This window comes from Saccostrea cucullata, unplaced genomic scaffold (assembly GCF_032062105.1).
Source record: "Saccostrea cucullata isolate Sc308-1 unplaced genomic scaffold, CSIRO_AGI_Scuc_v1 ctg56, whole genome shotgun sequence".
NCBI classification, from domain to species: Eukaryota; Metazoa; Mollusca; class Bivalvia; order Ostreida; family Ostreidae; genus Saccostrea; species Saccostrea cuccullata.
The window spans coordinates 266,852-285,483 of NW_026931568.1; the positions used below are offsets into that span (position 1 = coordinate 266,852).

At 30.2% G+C, this 18,632-nt stretch overlaps 1 protein-coding gene across 1 annotated transcript; it reads left to right on the forward strand.

Moving 5' to 3' along the window:
• The first annotated feature begins 1,925 nt into the window (after positions 1–1,925).
• On the forward strand, positions 1,926–18,521 carry LOC134232991 (short transient receptor potential channel 7-like). The gene is made up of 15 exons (XM_062714986.1): positions 1,926–2,012; positions 2,397–2,567; positions 10,795–11,286; positions 11,439–11,615; positions 12,047–12,211; positions 12,349–12,604; positions 12,976–13,115; positions 13,358–13,457; positions 14,099–14,250; positions 14,490–14,644; positions 15,143–15,338; positions 15,666–15,860; positions 16,245–16,352; positions 16,475–16,541; positions 17,678–18,521. Exons 1-15 carry the CDS (start codon positions 1,926–1,928, stop codon positions 18,058–18,060), a joined length of 2,844 nt encoding a protein of 947 aa, XP_062570970.1. The 3' UTR covers positions 18,061–18,521.
• Positions 18,522–18,632: the final 111 nt, after the last annotated feature.

Genomic DNA, 18,632 nt, shown 5'->3' on the forward strand with positions numbered 1-18,632 from the left:
GTTGAGGATCGAGGAATCAAACTACGCTAATGCCAGCAGCCGCAAATATTAACTCTTGGGGACCAATTTATGAAAGAACTAAGTCTAAGAATTTAAAGATAACACAGTCTTAACTCTCATCACTGCATAATTTTGTGATAATTTACTTTCATAAAATTACAGTATTAATTTTTGTAGAAAAATGGAAAAAGGGAGAGGGGGATGTTGTCACTTATTAATGCTGCAAACTAACTGCAAAATATTTGCAATTTAAGAAAAATATTGCATGTTTAACTGCAGAACACCTTGGCATATACATATGGCTTCTGACAGCTTTGAAATCAACTCAGTGATACCTGTAAGTTCTAATGATACACCTTAGTAACCTTGTGACCGAGATTCAGACCTAAAGTGATGTTTGTTAGACAAAACTGTATACCGTATTGAGCTATCCAGCAGGCTATTGAAAACTTGACTGGTGTTTTATAATTCGATGTAACATATCGGAAGTACAAACCATGTATCGCAATGTACATTGATTGATTATACATTGACTGTGACAGAAACTAATGAAATAAGTCAAATTTGATATGAAGTTATATTATTTCCTCTGTTTGTGAAATAAGTGTAATAATATTATTGTCACTACAGATATCTCAAACACATCCACCCCCCTCAACATCTAAAATGTCATCTGTACAAAAGACAGAATATTTTCTATTATATCTTGTAATAAGAAAATAGATTATAGTTGTAGTATTCAAAAAAACAAGACAAATCAGTAGCAAAGCAAATACAGATCTAAACCAACAGAATTGGGATCAAGTGCCATTGAGAAATGAGCATCCCTTGCCGAACGATCACACCCGCCGTGAGCTCCTTGAAATGTTGTTTTTCATTTATATATTTTAAAATTACTTCTACGGTGATTTTGAAGACATAATTTTAACGTTTCGAGACCCAACACTATTATTGTCGTTAAACTTCAAAATAGCGATATGTAAAGTCAGTTTCTTAAAAAGAGAGAGAGAATTATGAAGTCAATTATTAATATTTAATATTTAACACAACGTACACATTCCTATGATGAATACTTTTACAATCAATATTGATATATAGTTTAAATTTGGTTTAAAGAAGTCTTTTTTTACTAACCTTAACAATTGTCCAGAGTTTTTTTTTATAAAAATGAAGTGACAACAGCCACTGGAGAATGTTGTCATAATGTCTTTACCTTCTTCCTAACTGAAATACTGTAATATTGTTAAGGTTAATAAGATTTTTTCACCATAGATTACATTCTTGGAAAGCAGCCCAGACATTTTTAATTTGATGTTATGTTTAAACTTGCAAGTTCTTTCCTTCTTGTTTGTCCAAAGAAATTAACGAATATGCCTAATTACTAAACATACCACCGACCTCTCAGAAACATAAGATATACATGTATACGTAAAGAACACTTTGACCCCATTTATAAACATCATTAATAACTTCTTTATTTACATAATTTTTTATGTTGGGAAGCTTGCTTTGAGCAATATTATGACATTATCACCTGCATATAGAGATACTGGTTCCAAATTGTTTCCATTCCCAAGAGCATTCTTTACAGATGAACAAGCAACAAAAAAGATACAAGGAATGCCTACTCCCCTATGACACCTGATCCAATCTCTATTTTCGAGATTTGTATTGGCTGTGTTCAAAATTTGAATTGATAAAGGGACTATTGAGCATGATCACTTTACGTTATTTTCATATTTAATCAAAGCAGTACTCGAACACTTTGCCAAAGTAATTGCCACCCTTCAGGTCTGCAAAGAACGAAAAAATTGTGCTTACACATGTATTTTATACTGGAGAAGGTCCATATATCATTGATGATATTGTTTAATTGTAATATATTTTTTCCAGGAATACATTTATAGACTTCCTACTCTTGAAAAATGGCACGAAGACCTATGGGCAAGAGGAAATCATCACACCTAAAGTTAGGGTTATCTAGTGGACGTAAATGGGACGCCAAAAGTTCAGTAAGAATCAAATGAGTAACATCAATTAATTTTTCAGCTGAATGTTTCATTTGAAACATGTACGTTCTGTAAACGTGGATATTTTTACGGGATAAAATTTTGGGATTTCCGTGAAACGTAGTATGGCGTGAACCTTATTCTTAGGAAATTTGAATTTATAAAATGTATTGTTTTGCATTGTATGGAATACTATATGAAACCGTTCGCGTCTTAATAAATTATGTAAAGCTTAACTCATCGTTGATTTCGAAAAACAATTACAACACGAATATTTACACCTTTAGTTTAATTATAGCATAAGAATTTATGCAGCAGAATTATACATGATTATTAAATTTCTTTGTCAATATTTGTGCGAATAATTGTGTTTATTTATATTTGTAGTTGTCAGAGGTGGAGGAGATATTTATAGAAGCTGCAGAATATGGAGATTTTCCTACTATCAAATCTATCTTGAAAGAAAGAGAAAAAGAACAGCTTCCATTTTCAGTTGATTACACGGACATTGTTGGTCGCACACCACTGCAGTTGGCAGTTGCAAATGAACATTTAGAGGTTTGTGTGAATATTTGTGAGTACCTTAACTCAAAAACTTTTAGGGCTATGTTATTATTTAGGATAACTGATCCTCAGCCAGGAAGGATAACTCTTTAATTTATAATTTAATTCAAACATTCTAAAAATGAAGTCTGAAATTGAAATCTTTTCATGCAACAATTTTCAGTTTAGGCATCTCAATGTGATACAATGTTTGATTTGATTTGAACATATTTTATTGCGTAACAAATACATAAACGGATTGGACAGCAGGCATAGCCTATATAAGTCCTTAAGTTCTTAGAAACATTTTTTAAGTCTACATGTACCTCATAAAAATATTTTTCTTTAAAATACGTATTTGAAAAAAAAAGACTTTCCTTAACTGAAGCCTTCAATGCAGGTACCAGTGTTAATTAGCATGATAATATGAATAATAAAATGTGTGAAGTAAATAAAGGAATTTAAAGAGTACCATATAAGAATAAAAACATGAAATTTTTTAAAAGTCTGATATCTATAATTCTTCATCCTCAAATGTATTTGTACGCTTAATTTTCAATTAGAAAATGCATATGGCAGATTTTACATTTCCTTTAGATATAAATTATTGGAGATTTCGTAATTCTCCTTAAAAGCATGATAAACTTCACACTAAATGTTATATAGCATAAACATTGAAACGTATAGTTTTTTTAAAAACATACAATTTTTCTCCAAATGCCTAGTTGTTCACCACAGGCACTTCTTTTGTAAATAAAATTTAACCCATAGTACTAATAGTAACACAAAGTATCTAATACCGAATTACACTCAGTTCCCCTTCCTCAGAAACGCACTCATTTATGACGTCATAATGCACTGACTAAAAGGGAAATTACTTCGTGTTTAATAGATATACAAAGTCACCAAGAGTCTGTTATAAATACTGCATTTTCGGTCTAAACTGAGCAGTTTTGATTTTTCAAAAAATCTCAGGGCCAAAAAAGCCCTAAGTGGCTTTTGCTCTTTGATCGCTAAAATGATCTTGTTTGCAAATAAAATCTGTTCAATCGAATAGTGACTAAAGTCTTTCATACAAATTGTAAGCCTATTATTTTCATAAAGTCTATGTCAGTGCAAACCAAAACTTAATGCAACATTTTACAAAAAAAAAAAAAAAAATTAAGTAAAAAACTACATTAACTCAAATTTAAAGGTAGTATAATTTTTGCGAAAAAGAATGCAATTATTTCATGAATCGTATTTTATTTAGTTCCTGTTTGGTATTTAAAAAAAAAAGTTGGCGCTATTAGACATTTATATATTTTACACAATCGTAACAAAAAATACGCTGTGGTTGTGACTGGTCGTCAGGAAATGCTTGATCCTCTTTGGCACCTGTTTCCACTTTTGTTTTCAGAAATTAATGTTTACTGTACTCACAACTAGTTTTCTTGATATTTCATGTACAAAGTATTAATAACCATTCTAGATCCGTGCAAAGATCGTATAATTGCATGTTATATGTTTAAGTTTCGAGATTGGTTAGAATAAATGAACAACGATAATGGTGTTTCATTTTTATTTTTCATATATGAAAGGTTTTTTAATGGAGAAAATTCATTTTATAAAACGATAAAATGTTTATCATACTAATTTCGAAAGCGACAGATACACGTAATAAAGAAGTATACACGGCATAATGACTTACATGTACCGTTTAACAACGTTGTTTGGTTTTCTCATCAGTTTATTCCAGTCCGACAGGAAAAAAATAAGGTAGGTGTGTACATGTATTAATAAGCTTAGTTTTAATTCTAAAATGCACCGGTATATTTTATTTATTTATTTTTTGGTGAAATTTAGTTGAGTTTAATTTGCCGTGTGAAACTTGGGGATCACATTTAAAGAATGAGGGCGTACAAAGCATGGACAATCCCTCGTTCTGAGATAATATGTTTCTGAATTTTCAAAATTCAGTGATAAGGAATATTTTTTAAAAATCATGTTCTCAGTAATGTCATCTTCAAAACATATATTATTATTTTATTTTACCGAACGTCGTATTATTTAACAATCTTTTTTTAATTGACAGTTAAGCATATTTAGTAGAAAATGGATTTATTAGAGCCATGAAAATGAATTTGGAACATGAATGGGTCGAGTCTCCATTCTTCGTGAACGCTTAAAAGATGGAAATGTGATGGGTCAAGTCTCCATTCTTCGTTAACGCTTAACAGATGGAAATGTAATTTACATTTACATTTCATCTGTCCCAAAAATGGAATTTGAACCCATTATATATGAAAACCAAACATTTCTGAAAAAAAAAATGTACGCTCCAACAAACTTTCATTTAAGGATATCCGATCCTCAGCCAAGATGGATAACTCCAAAAATTAATATTTAATTTGAAATGCATTAAAATGAAGATGAAGCCTGCAATTGAAAATGAAATTTTTTCATGCAACAATTTTCATTTTTTTTTTCATCTTTATAAGATTCAAAGTTTTTGGAAGTCTTAGAAAAAAGGTCTTATAAAAGTTGACATTTGTATCCTATAAAAGGAAAAAATTCAATACAGTTTTAGAGAAATAAGATTTTCTTGAATCCAGACTTAGATACCAATGCTTATCAGCATGATATTAAATAAGAAGTGATTTGTGGTGTCTTGCAATGATAGCAAAGGCTTTTACACAAAGTATTATAGAATATATGACGGAAATAGAAGACAAAAAATGCCAAATAACTATAAATATCGTGACAATTTCTCTGAATGCCTGGATACCTATCGTTTTTTAACCTAAAATATATTTGTTGATCAATTTGCAATTTGAAAATACATTGCTGATATTCCAATTCCAATTCGCTTTTTCTGCAAAAATATTGGAGATTTGACAATTTTCCCTATATAATATGATTAACTTTAATCTTTAAGGTTAAAGAAATACTTTGGATAAATTCACATAACTTTGTGGATTCAGAGATACTTTTATGAGTATTTTTGATGACTTAACTGCTAATTTTATAAATCTGAGGATCGGACTACCCTAAATCACACTGACAGACATCAACAACACATATACTTAGTAGCGTAGTGGGTAACGCGTTTGGTCTGGCGCCAAACCATGCACGACGGAGAGAGAATCTTATGTGAACGTTTCCCCCTTTTTGTTTTCACATATATTTAAAACACGAGTGAAAAATACATTTAAACAATGAAATACAGAATTAAATGTGTAAAAGATTATATTAAGCGTATTATTTTGAAAAATATGAATTCTTTTCATGAACTCTTAGAATTGAGAAATGTCTTTTCTCAAAGCGGGAGATTGTCCTCGCCTTGTATGCTTCCATTCTTTATTTAAAGCATACATGTTCTTTCTCTTTGAGCATTTGTTATTTTGGCTTCGAAAATAAGAATGTTTACACTTACTTATGTACGTAAAAGTGCCAGACATAGGATGGTCTGCTTCATATTTTATTTTTTGTTATTCAGTTTGCCTTGCATTCTGTGACTGAAGTCTAATTAATTGGGTTTATGTAATTGGGTTTATGTAAAAAAAAATTAAATTGTTTGAATTAACTGAACAATTGCAAATAGTCTATTAACCTAAAATACAAAAACAAGTTCAAAATGAAACATACTTCTTTGAAATAATATTACAATTTCTCTAGTCATTTTGTCTTGATATATTTTTCCTTATTTTACAAATAAATTGAAACTGGCAAAGTCAATAAAATTGTCTATTGGCAAAAATATTTGCCCTTGATAAAGTCTTCGAAATGCAATCTCTAGTGGAATTTTCTTTTAGGTATAATATAACATGAATTATAATTCATTATGTATTACATAAGAGATTACAATTGATGAGGTTTATACGTATGACTTACGTTTTCTCCCATCTAATGATTTTCAAAGTATTCTTTTTCACTACTTACGTAATAGACTTGATATTAAATATTTGCTTCCTTTATTTAAAATATTTTGTGAAAAATAGGAAAGGATTGTATCAAAGTGAGAAATTAATTGGAATTATAAAACTTATGGTCAGTGGTAAATATTGAAAAATATTGTTTGTAATATTTTGTTTTGTAGCGTACGTCTATGCGATAAAAAAATGTCGACAATAGGTCTTTGTTAGGTTCTATGGCGTATTAGAAAAAAGTCTTTATGCCTTAGTATTTTTTTTTTTCGTAGGAGATATTATTTTCTTCATTTAGGATATATAATTGACTGCAATAAATCACGATTCATTGCTTTTTAGATCACGAAATGGCCGAAGCAAACGAGAGGCACGATGGAATTTTCCAACCGCATTCACACAAAAGATTAAAGCACAAAGAAAGCTTTGAGTTACAGGTTGAACGAGGACCAATAACCTCCCTTATCATGTATAATTGTAGGAATAATTAGAAAAATACACGAAAATACAGGATGGGCATCTACATGATTGGTTCATAAAATCATCTTCTTTGTATCTTTATGTATATATCAATGCTAATTACCAAAGTATGTAAAATTGAGCTTATATCATGTATCATGAATAGGAAAAGGCAGACTGGTGCATTTTATAATACTTTATTTCTAAATATCATTGTCATAAAGTTCATTAAATTTAGTTTCTGGTGTTGATTAATCGTTTTTTTAATTAAAAGAAATATTCTTGATTTCAACCCAGCCATGTTTATTTCATTAGATATTATCAGTATATTTCTTTCGTAAAAAAGACTTTTCAGAATAGAAATGAAAAATACTAGGAATTTGTATGGTTAATTTGATACAGTAGTACATACAATGTGTTTGTATTAATCACACCTTTATTATTTTTTTACTCTCAGATTTCAATTAATTTGTAAAGTTCGAAATTTGAGTTTTTTTTAGGAAAAATTCAAAATTAATTACCCATGAAATGATTTGTTAGAGGGGTATTTACTTACTTCTTAGGTGTTTGGACTTTGTTCTAATAATTTTATTGTAAACCTTTACCAGTTTACATTAGTTATCAAGTTTAATTTTAAAATTTGTCTTTGATTTTTTTTTTATATAATAATGAAAAAAATACTACTTTTATTATTTGTTTTATCATCATGCATACTGGAAGTTACAAGTAAGAAAATTGATGAAATGAGTAAAAATATGTTTCAAGAAATAACAAATATACGGAAGCCCTGGAGGGACATTGACTTACTTGTTATGCCTTATTTGTTATAACTTTTTTTGTTTTGACTTTATTTGTTTTGAGATTTTTTTTGTTAGTTCTAACAAAGTGTAGGTAAGCTATTGAGAACTATTAATTGTAGTTTTGTAGTTAAACGTACGAAACTGATGTGATTACTAAATTTTTATCTGTTAATTACGGACGCCCTTGAGAGACATTGACATTTCTTATGTGTTTTGACTTATTTCTTATGTTTTGACTTATTTCTTATGTTTTGACTTATTTCTTATGTGTTTTGACTTAGATCTTCTGAATTAACTTTGAATTCTTGTTATTTTGAATTTGTTATGACAAGTTTAGTTTACAAAAAGTGGCGTGAAAAATGAAGGCAACGTATAGTTTTAGAAAAAAATTCCTTGAATTTATTACTAACGACAAAATGAAATAGTAGTGATTGTCAGTTTGTCAATCATCATGCAAACTGGAAGTTACATATAAGAAACGTAATAACTTTTAGAAAATAAGAATTAAGTTATAACAACAAAAAGAATATTTACTTTAGAAATCACAACTGTACTGGACGTTAAACTTCAATTTGTTAATTAAAAAAACCACAGTTAAAATAGGACTAAATATCATATTTATCATAAAAGTAAGCCAAGCAACAGGTTTTCAATAGCTTTCTTACACTTAGTTATAACTAGCTACGAAACATTCACAACAAATAAGTCAAAACAAAAAAGTTATAACAAATAAGTCATAACAAGTAAGTCAATGTCCCTCCAGGGCTTCCGTACAAATAAGAATGAACAAATAACAAATTATCACATCTAAACTTTGAAATTATACCATGCTTGGAATGTAACAAAAAATGCATAGAAACATGTACAGTAAATTTAATTTAAAATAACCATTACATATATAGAAAAGATTTAAGTAAACTAATTTTACTGGACTTTTAACTGAAAGAGCTCGGTTCACTTTATGCATAAAACGGCCCAGGCCTGGGGGCCATAAAACTGAGACGAGCTTTTTTTATCTGTTAATTACGGACGCCCTTGAGAGACATTGACTTATTTCTTATGTGTTTTGACTTAGATCTTATGAATTAACTTTGAATTCTTGTTATTTTGAATTTGTTATGACTTTGAAAAATGCGTATAGTTTTAGAAAAAAATTCCTTGAATTTATTACTAACGACAAAATGAAATATAGTGAAAAATCATCATGCAAACTGGAAGTTACATATAAGAAACGTAATAACTTTTAGAAAATAAGAATTAAGTTATAACAACAAAAAGAATATTTACTTTAGAAATCACAACTGGGGCTTCAATTTGTTAATTAAAAAAACCACAGTTAAAATAGGACTAAATATCATATTTATCATAAAAGTAAGCCAAGCAACAGGTTTTCAATAGCTTTCTACACTTTTGATCACAACAAATAAGTCAAAACAAAAAAGTTATAACTCACTTTTTCCAAAGGAATATATAGCAGTAACAAAAAAAAGTGAGACATATATAGATCAAAAGACTTTTAACTGAAAGAGCTCACTTTATGCATCAGTTTTACTTTTGGTCTCACTTTTTCCCCAGGCCTGTAGATATATTCTTCTGACTAACACTTTATGTTCCATTTTAAACATCAAAATAAAGTAGAGACTTAGTACTTTCATTTCCTATAAACTTTTTTCTCCTTAAACACCAGGTCCAGGGATACAAGTTTTATGGAATTTAATTTTCTTTATTTTTAATGTCAACAGGTGTATTTGAGTACTGTACTCGCGAAAATTTAATTCTCGCGTACAATAGCATTTCTTAAGATTATAGAGAGCAATAACCACAATTCGGGAAAAAGTTGTCTCGCTAAAAAGCAATGACTTGTGCACCCAGTACTTTGCATCCAAAAAAATAAAACATCTATTGTAATCCGAAGAAAGAGTTCTATCAATTACTAGGTGCTTATTTTAGATGAAAGGTTGCGCTCTTTAATAAAAATATTGAAAAAAACGCTTTAAAAATTCTCCGTTTTCGTTGATTTTTTTTTTCGGGAATAAATTTAAAAATTGTATTTGCTTAAAAGGTAATCGTATCTTATTGATTGAACAGCACTTTCAAAAGAAAATCACATTACAAAGAAATTGTTGCGCGATTGACATTTTTTTTCATCATATTGGTTATAAATTTTAAGATATCAATGAAATTAGGTTATCTGTTAGCGAGTCTAAAAAGACGCATGATGATCTTCAGAAGTGTTATTCTCATAGCTTGATTTTTATTAAGTGCAGTCCAGACATTTTATGATCCAACCTTTAAATAGTTTCTTTTCTGATTTTCATTCAGGTGAAATAAAGTCTGCAAGAAAAGACAATGATTTTTTAAATTCCGTATTCAGAATGCTATTGGATTAGTTTTATCATTCAGCTTTTTGCATCCTTTTCTTGTCATAAATGTACAATTTTTTTTTTCGACCAGTAGAAAGTGAGAAAGAGAGACACTGTCTATCAAAAGTAAACAAATTTTGAACTTTTAACATTATATCCTGAAAATTTGTACAATTTTTTGCTTTCTTATAATTGTATGCCTTATATATGCCTTTATTCAAATAAATAGATAATATTTCCTATGTGTTATGTTTTATTTTACATTGCAAATTTTTCAGTTAGATTGAGATATTTTTTGAAAAATATAAAAAAAAATTATTATCTTTTAATTTAAATGTTTGCCAATATATATATTTCATTATGGTTTTAGCATATGACTCTCTTTGTCAGAAGACACCAAGTAAATAATTAAAATGAAGAAAATGATAAAACTACTCTGATATATGAATACCTAGACATTATATACGTACCCTTATACACTTTTTAGCACGAAATTTATTTTTGTAGCATGTACTCGTGTACCTTAGATACTTTGCATTGCATTGATTTGTTAATTCTCAATTTGTAATTTTAATTTTTTGTTTTTTAAAATATCCACATTTGCCAAATAAGAATGATTTTACTTGACTGCATACAACCTTAAATAAACACAATATAATTGTTTTCCCTTACAGTTAAATGTTTATAATTATGTATTTATCCATATTCTTTGCAGGTTGTTGAATTGCTCTTAGGACATTCAAATATAACCAACATCCATGAAGCTTTGCTCCATGCAATCAGCAAAGGTCATGAACACATTGCAGAATCCATTTTAAAACATCCTAAATATATAGAACTTAAGCCAAAGAACAAACGAATAGGGGAGACGGACCATTTCTTCAACCAAACAAAGGAAGACTCGCCTTTCTCTTCGGACATTACTCCTCTCATACTTGCTGCAGAACGAAATCAGATCGAGATCGTTCAGTTGTTGCTTCTACGTGGAGAGAAGATCAAGAAGCCACACCATTATTATTGTAGCTGCCAGGAATGTAGCAACAAACTGGAATTCGATGAGCTGCGTTTGGCAAAAACTCGCTTAAATGCTTATAAGGGATTGGCTAGTTGTACGTATATATCGCTGACGAGCGAAGACCCTGTGTTGACAGCTTTTGAATTGGCCAAAGAGCTTCGATATGTATCGACAATTGAGAAAAGTTTCAAGGTAATTGACATGTTACATTTTTTTGTATTTATCTGAATGATATCAAATGTTGAGAGGTTAACAGAAGCTCATTTTAGTTGATGAAAGGGATAAGAAATGTGTTAAACAATTTATGAAGAATTCTGATTTTAATGTGCAAAACTGTTGTACAGACAGAATACTTGGCACTTGCCGACCAGCTTAGTGACTATGTGGTTAGACTGTTGGACAAGGTCAGAGGTCATGATGAACTGGAAAAACTGATAAACAAAAAGCGTCGAGACCCGCAGGATGAATCTTACGATCTCCTGGCACGACTGCAAATAGCCATCCAATGCAACGAAAAAAAGGTTCAAAATTTTGTTAACATCTTAAGAAGTGAGAAAAACTGGAATACTTATATAACGAGCGACAAGAAAAGAATAATTAAATTTTAATTATAGGGCCATCTTAAAAAAAATGATCGTTTGTCCTCTCACGACCAAGTGACTAAAAATGGCCCGACACAATACTTTTTCCAGGACACGATAATTTTTTTTAAATCATTTTATTCCGTCAATAAATATGTTGAAATTTTCTCGTGAAAAAATTTCCCACCTACCTTCCAATAAAATAATTTTACACTGAATTGAGAGAGGGTAAGCAAATAATATTTTAGAGATGGTCTAGCTATATACAATGTATATTTCCTATGATGGAAAAGGGTCTTTTTTATCCGTAAAAAATACCTTTCTTACTTTATATACATGTATTTGTAAAATCGATGATTAAATTTTATTAGTTTGTGGCTCATCCAAGCTGTCAACAGAAGCTAGTAAGTATCTGGTATGATGACTTCCGGATCATCGAACGCTCCCACTGGATCACACGGATATTTATCGTGTTAGGGATATCTTTTACATTTCCATTCCTGTCTTTGTTGTACTGGATCGCTCCCAATACAAAGGTACATTTATCTTCACTGGGTTAGATTCGTGGAAGAAACAAAATGATCAGATTGCAATTTGATTCCATATCTTTCAGCAACTCCATTATTAATTATTTGAACTCAGAATATCAAATGAATGTTTTGTCTTCTTTTAGGCTGGAAAACTGATAGAAATTCCATGTATCCGATTCATTGGTCACACGCTTTCCTTTTTATTGTTCCTTACGCTTATCCTAATATCTACATTGGCAGAAGGCGTGACAGAGACCAACAAACTCTCGTTCTTCCTCTCAACACACGAGAAATATCGATGGTACAAAAATCAGAGCACTCAACCGTTGCCAGACGATTTTGCAATCCGCGGCTATAGCCCCGATATTATAACCATCCTCTTGTCTCTCTGGGTTTTTGGTAATTAAAATTTCTGTATTTTTCTTTTCTCTTTATTATGAATTTATGCAGATAACCGAAAAAGTATACGGAAGTGGTACCATCATATTACATATGATAAATATTATCTTTAATCAAATTATAAAACAAAGTAATGTCTTTCAAGTACATTCGTACTTCGGATAAATAAAATGAGCATTTTAATTTAAAGAAAAAAATATATATAGAAATTAAAGCTTTTTAAAGAATTATTTCTCATGTTTAACAAACAACTATAGAACTTTTTGCCCAGTATGTTTTTGTTGAACACCCCTCCCCCCAATTTCATGCATTTCATTGGATTATGGACTCAAATGACAAAAAAATAATTAAAAACTGGGTTACATTTATAGGTATGTTATTACAAGAAATGAAACAGGTGTACAGTGATGGAATCTCCAATTACTTTGATTCCTTGTACAATTATATGGACGTAGCAGTCCTAACACTGTACATCACTTCCTTTACCTTGAGATATCTTAGCATATTTAAGGTAAGTGACGCAATTCTCATAAAAATCTCATTCAAAATATCATATAGGAGAAAAAATTATTTCTATTATCTTCTTATAAGCATTGAGATGTATTTCGACTTTGAATTTGTCAAGGAAATTTTGGCATTACTCAATACAAAACAACTTATTCTAGCAATTTTGAAATAGGCTAGTATTATTCAAATGAAATTTTTGGGTAGTTTCATTAAGAATAATTTAATGATAGTTCTTTTACACTGTAGACTAGAATGGCTTTGAGGTACTTTGAGAATGGCTTGTCTTGGCGAGGTCTACTTTATGGCAGTCAGGAAGCAGGGGAACAGTTATATTGGATCATTGCAGGCAAGTCTAAATTTAAAACGGGTATCTAAATACAATTAAACACGAATTAACACTTACAGTTAAGTGATTTTAACTCCCCTTCACATAATTATCTGTTGTAAACTTAACCGGATAAAACGAAATTATGCAAAATCTCTTGCCCTTCGTTATTGCGTTGTTATTAATCGTGTTTTACTGTATAAAAATAGGGGATTGTTTTTGTAATTGTTTTTGAAGGAACTGTTGTAATAATATTGTTGAAATTTAATGTAACAACCAGAAATATAACTGAATTATTAATTGAAAACATCTAAGTCTAGTATGAAATGGGAACAAAATACAGAAAGAAACAGATTGTAAACAATTTCCAAGATGAAAAGCAAAATTTGATCAAAGATATCATAATTAAACCTCCCTTGTTTGCAAAACAACAGAAAAGTAATGAATTTCTAAATATTAAACTGACTTGCTTGCAACACAACAGAAAACTAATAATATTCAATGAGAAATAATGATAAGCCAGTTAGAATTATTGAATCTTATTTTTTTCAACCAGGTAACCCTTTGAAAGATAAATTACATTTTCTCAAACTTTGTATATTGTAAAATTCCTTAAATTTTGTAAATAACATTTTTTATATTTGAATTTCATTTTTTAAAAGATCGATTCTACTGGGATTCCATGGACCCACACAACGTGGCAGACGGCATGTTTGCGATGGCAAACGTCATCAGTTTTTGCCGTGTTACTCATGTATTACACGCTTATGAACTGTTTGGACCGATGCAGATTTCATTAACAAGAATGATTGGGGTAAAGTATTTTAAAGGCAGTTTAGCACAACTGCAATCAAATGAAAAAAAATGTTAAAAATACATTTATCACTCAAGTATATGACCTTTCTCACTAGAAGGTCTATGAAAATGTATGAAAATGAGAAATGTCTACTAGTGCTTTTGCATAATACTTACTGTTTAATTTTTGCATACGTGTGCTTTTTTCCAAAAAACAATTCATCTACATTTATGGTTTTGATTTTTAACGTATTCTAGGATATTCTCCGGTTTGCTGTGATTTTCATGGTAGTTTTTGTGGCGTTTCTGGTTGGTTTACACAATCTATACTGGTATTATCCAAAGGAAACAAGGAAATATATTGAATTTATCCCAAACAACATAACCACATCAGCAGAAAAAGCATTTGGTTTGTAAGTTCATAAAATTTATTATCATTTGATTCTGTGAAGAAATAAATAGATGTGTATTTCTTTAAAGTTAAAGATTAAAGTTAATCATATTATATAGGGAAAATTGTCAAATTTTATTGACCTGATTTTCATTGCAAATTATCAACAAATATAAAGTATTCTCAGAGAAATTTTGATTTCTTATTTGGTATTTTTATGCTCTTTTCTCAATATTCTATACATATTTATTCTCAAGAGATTCATATAAAATAACAAATATACACGTACTATTATGAATAAAAGGTTTAAAATATTTCACGTCAAAAACATTGAATTTTTGATAAAAAAAAAATCGTCTTTAACATTGTCTTCTTTCGGCAAGGAAAATGAAACCTTGTGCATAGGGAAGACAAAAAATTTCAATCATTTTACTTGATCCAATTCAGCCTTTCTAGTGCAAGAAAATCCTGCTGAATTCATAAAATCTTGCTGAATTCATCAATAAACTATTTTTTTTAGTCCAACGACATTTCACACGGTATTCTGGTCTTTGTTTTCCCTTGGTGAACCCACCGTGGTAGAACTGGGCGCCTTTGATCACTATTTTACTCAGAACGTCGGGTACTGGATCTTTGGTGCTTACAACATTGCTACCGTCATTGTATTACTTAACATGCTCATCGCTATGATGTCCAGATCTTTTGAAAAAATACAGGTAAATTAATATTTCTGTCTTCAAGAGAAATTAATTAGGCACATGAAAATTGAATTAAATGTGCCAAAATTTTTAAAATTGCTTTCTTTTCTCAAATATATTGAAAAGGCACAAAAATACTTTTATGATATATTAAATCAATATTGATCCGTTTTCCTTGGATTTTGGTTATTCTGGTGTCGATTTTTTTTTATCGAAAAAAAAAATCTTGGGAGAGGAGAACAAGATTAAGAATGGCATCATTCATACTCTTTTCTGAAAATACCACCAGTTTTATATATTTTTGAACATTTCCAATTTCAAAAATTTCATGTTATGTCTGTACAGGAGGAAGCCGATACCGAATGGAAGTTTGCAAGAAGTAAAATTTACATGGAGTTTATAAAGAATAGTAATGATTTGCCAGTTCCTTTTAACATCTTCCCGACCCCTCGATCGATTTGTCGGATGTTTGGTTCTTGTTGCTGTAAAAAGGGACAAAACGAATCAACCCAAGAGTCAGAGGATGTGGAGGACCCATCGGTCTGTAACTCATGCAGATCTTTTGCATAATTTGATAAAATGGCCTTTGAATGAATTTAAGAATTTAAAAAAAAAATATCTGTTAAAAAAAAACGTCCAAAGTCAAAAGTCCAATCCAATTTAAAGCCAAGCATAGTTTTACGTAAAATTTAATATTCCTTTTCCAATGATTTTTGCATTCAAGTAATAATATTACAATTCACAATTCAACGCTTTCTGCAGAATCAAATTACATGTAATGAAAATAATCATAAATTTAAATTATTCAAGTTTGTAAAAAAAATATAGGAAGTTAATACTCTGTATTAAATATAATGACTAATAATTGAACATGAACAAAGTAGGAAGTTTAATTCGTCTGAATGTAGTCTTGTTCCTTCACAGAAGCCTAAATTACCACCAAGAACTCCAGCACAGCAAAGACTTACTAATGGCTTTATGCGGAACGATTCAAACAAAAGCATAATTCGTGACGAAAAACTTACATATAGGGTATTAAATTATCATCTCATAACTAAGCTAATTTACAGTTGACTTATGAAATGGAATAGACAGTCTAGTAAATTCATTATCAAACGTCCTTTAAAACATTTGTTTTATTTTCTTTTCAATAGAAAGTAATGAAGAGAATTGTGAAACGATTTGTGTTTGACATGGAGAGAGATGTAGAGAATAGAGATGGTATGTTTTGATGTGACTCTCCTTTTCCATCAATCGTTGGGGGGATACTGAACTATTTAGCTTATTTTTTGTTTATAGCAATTATTATAGGATTAAACGTTCTTTTTGAAAAATTTATCGATGTGTAAACTCTTGACATTTTACTCACAAACTAAATAAAAGTGCGAAGCACTTTTATGTTAAGTTTGTGAGTAAAATGTCAAGAGTTTACACATCGATAAATTTTTCAAAAAGAACGTTTAATTCTTATAATTCCAATCTCGAATTTTTAAAAATATTTTAAATTATTTCTCTTTGAGGCCTCCATACAATCCGTTAATCTGGACGGCGTAGGAATACATTTTACCGTAAAGGAACGTAATCGAGACGAATTTCGATAGAGTTCAACTTAAATTGTCAAAACAATCGATAAATAAACTTATAACAACTAATGGAATGCTATTTAAGTCAACAAATATCGTAATTAAGTTTACTTCAGAATAGTTCGTCTTTGACCATGGCCATGTTGACATTCTCATTTGCAGACAGACGACGCCTTCAATTTGCACTTGTTTATTCAAATATTGAGGAACAATATAGAAAGTTAATAGGAAATTGATGCTAATAGGGCAAGAGCAGGTACGTTTCTTTTCCCTGTCAAAACGATACAGACTGAGCTTATTTTCTGCGTATGAACGTTGAGACAGCGGTTTTTAAAATTCACACTCGTGATCGGACAGTGACATAAACATTTTCACGGCGTCCATCAGTTAGGCAGTCTAGTATGTTGCCAGTTTTGTTTTACTTTAAGCCCTAATTAAATTTAAAGTTCTTGTATTCATTATTTAAAACAGACAGAAATAACTGCTTTCATTGTTTATACGATAACCTAGTAGTGTTCAAGAAAGTAGTACTGATTGAAAGAATTTATCGATGTGTAAAAATTTTCTGGAACGTGTTCTCGTCCAATCAAAACACAGGAAATCAATAGATAAAATGAAGATTGGAATTATCATGATATCAAATGAATAAAGATTTTAAAGCCCAAGTAATATTTTTTCTTCAAATTCTTTTACCTGAATAGAAACCTAAATTCTTTAACCTAAATAGAAAGAATCATTACATAATTGTAAAAACCAGTTTTCTTTGCATTTCAGCTGAACTTGATGAATTAAAGCAGGACATATCTAGTTTCCGATATGAAATTTTGAACCAAATGCAACAGAAGAAAAGACACGTCAAAGTTGTTGAAATTAAAGTCCAAAAATTAGAAACAAAACTAGATTTTCTTATTCAACAACAGAGGAAGGTGCTGCAAAAAATGAATCCTGACGTATTGGAAGATTTGCCAGAAGAACCCGAACCAGCAATTACATCGAGCAGACGATCGAAACTCACCGACAGCTCTTATTGGTCGATTGATAGTGCGTCATCAGCAGACGAACAGTATCATGCAAGTGAAGGCATGGAAAATGAAAGCATAGGCGGAGATATTTCGAAAATTGAGGAGGATCCTTTGGAACCACAACCAGAAACATGATTTGTTCCCCTTTAAACTTCTGTTAGATCTTCATATAGTTCTTTTGGTATTTTGTCTTGTGAAGATAAAGAATTGGTTTGTGGAATGGAAGTCTTTCCTCGATTTTTTTTTACATTTTTTATTGTGATAACCTAATATACATATCAGACTCTTGTGATATTTTGTTTTGTAAGTTCTTGTGCTGTTGGTTTAAATATCGGGTGGATTCTCTATGGGTTCTTGTTGTCAGGACAACGTCCCTTTCCCCATATTCGACTGTACGATATTTTTGTAGTTATCTTGAAAACTACGTTTTGAATTATTTTTGTTTTAAATACGCGCGGGAATTCTAAATCAACATTTGATAGATTAACGAAAAAAAAAGATGTGAAATGATGTCAAATACATGTACTTCTGGCCTATAATTTCTTTTGCCCCCTCAAAAAATAATCGAAAATAAAGACAGATTTTAAAAAGTCTCAAAGAAGAATTTTGTTTTATCAATAATATATTATAATATGTATACATGTAATGCTGTGTTACGACTAGTTGTCAAATTTACTGAGTTTGTATGGTGCACATTTTTAATTTTC

What these genes read in the sequence shown, in the direction of transcription:
- LOC134232991 (XM_062714986.1), top strand. Translation starts at nt 1,926, where the DNA reads ATGGCACGAAGACCTATGGGCAAGAGGAAATCATCACACCTAAAGTTA. An exon ending in CAATTGAGAAAAGTTTCAAG is followed by an intron (nt 11,287 to 11,438) that starts GTAATTGACATG and finishes ACTGTTGTACAG; the next exon opens with ACAGAATACTTGGCACTTGC. An exon ending in GCAGAAAAAGCATTTGGTTT is followed by an intron (nt 14,645 to 15,142) that starts GTAAGTTCATAA and finishes TATTTTTTTTAG; the next exon opens with TCCAACGACATTTCACACGG.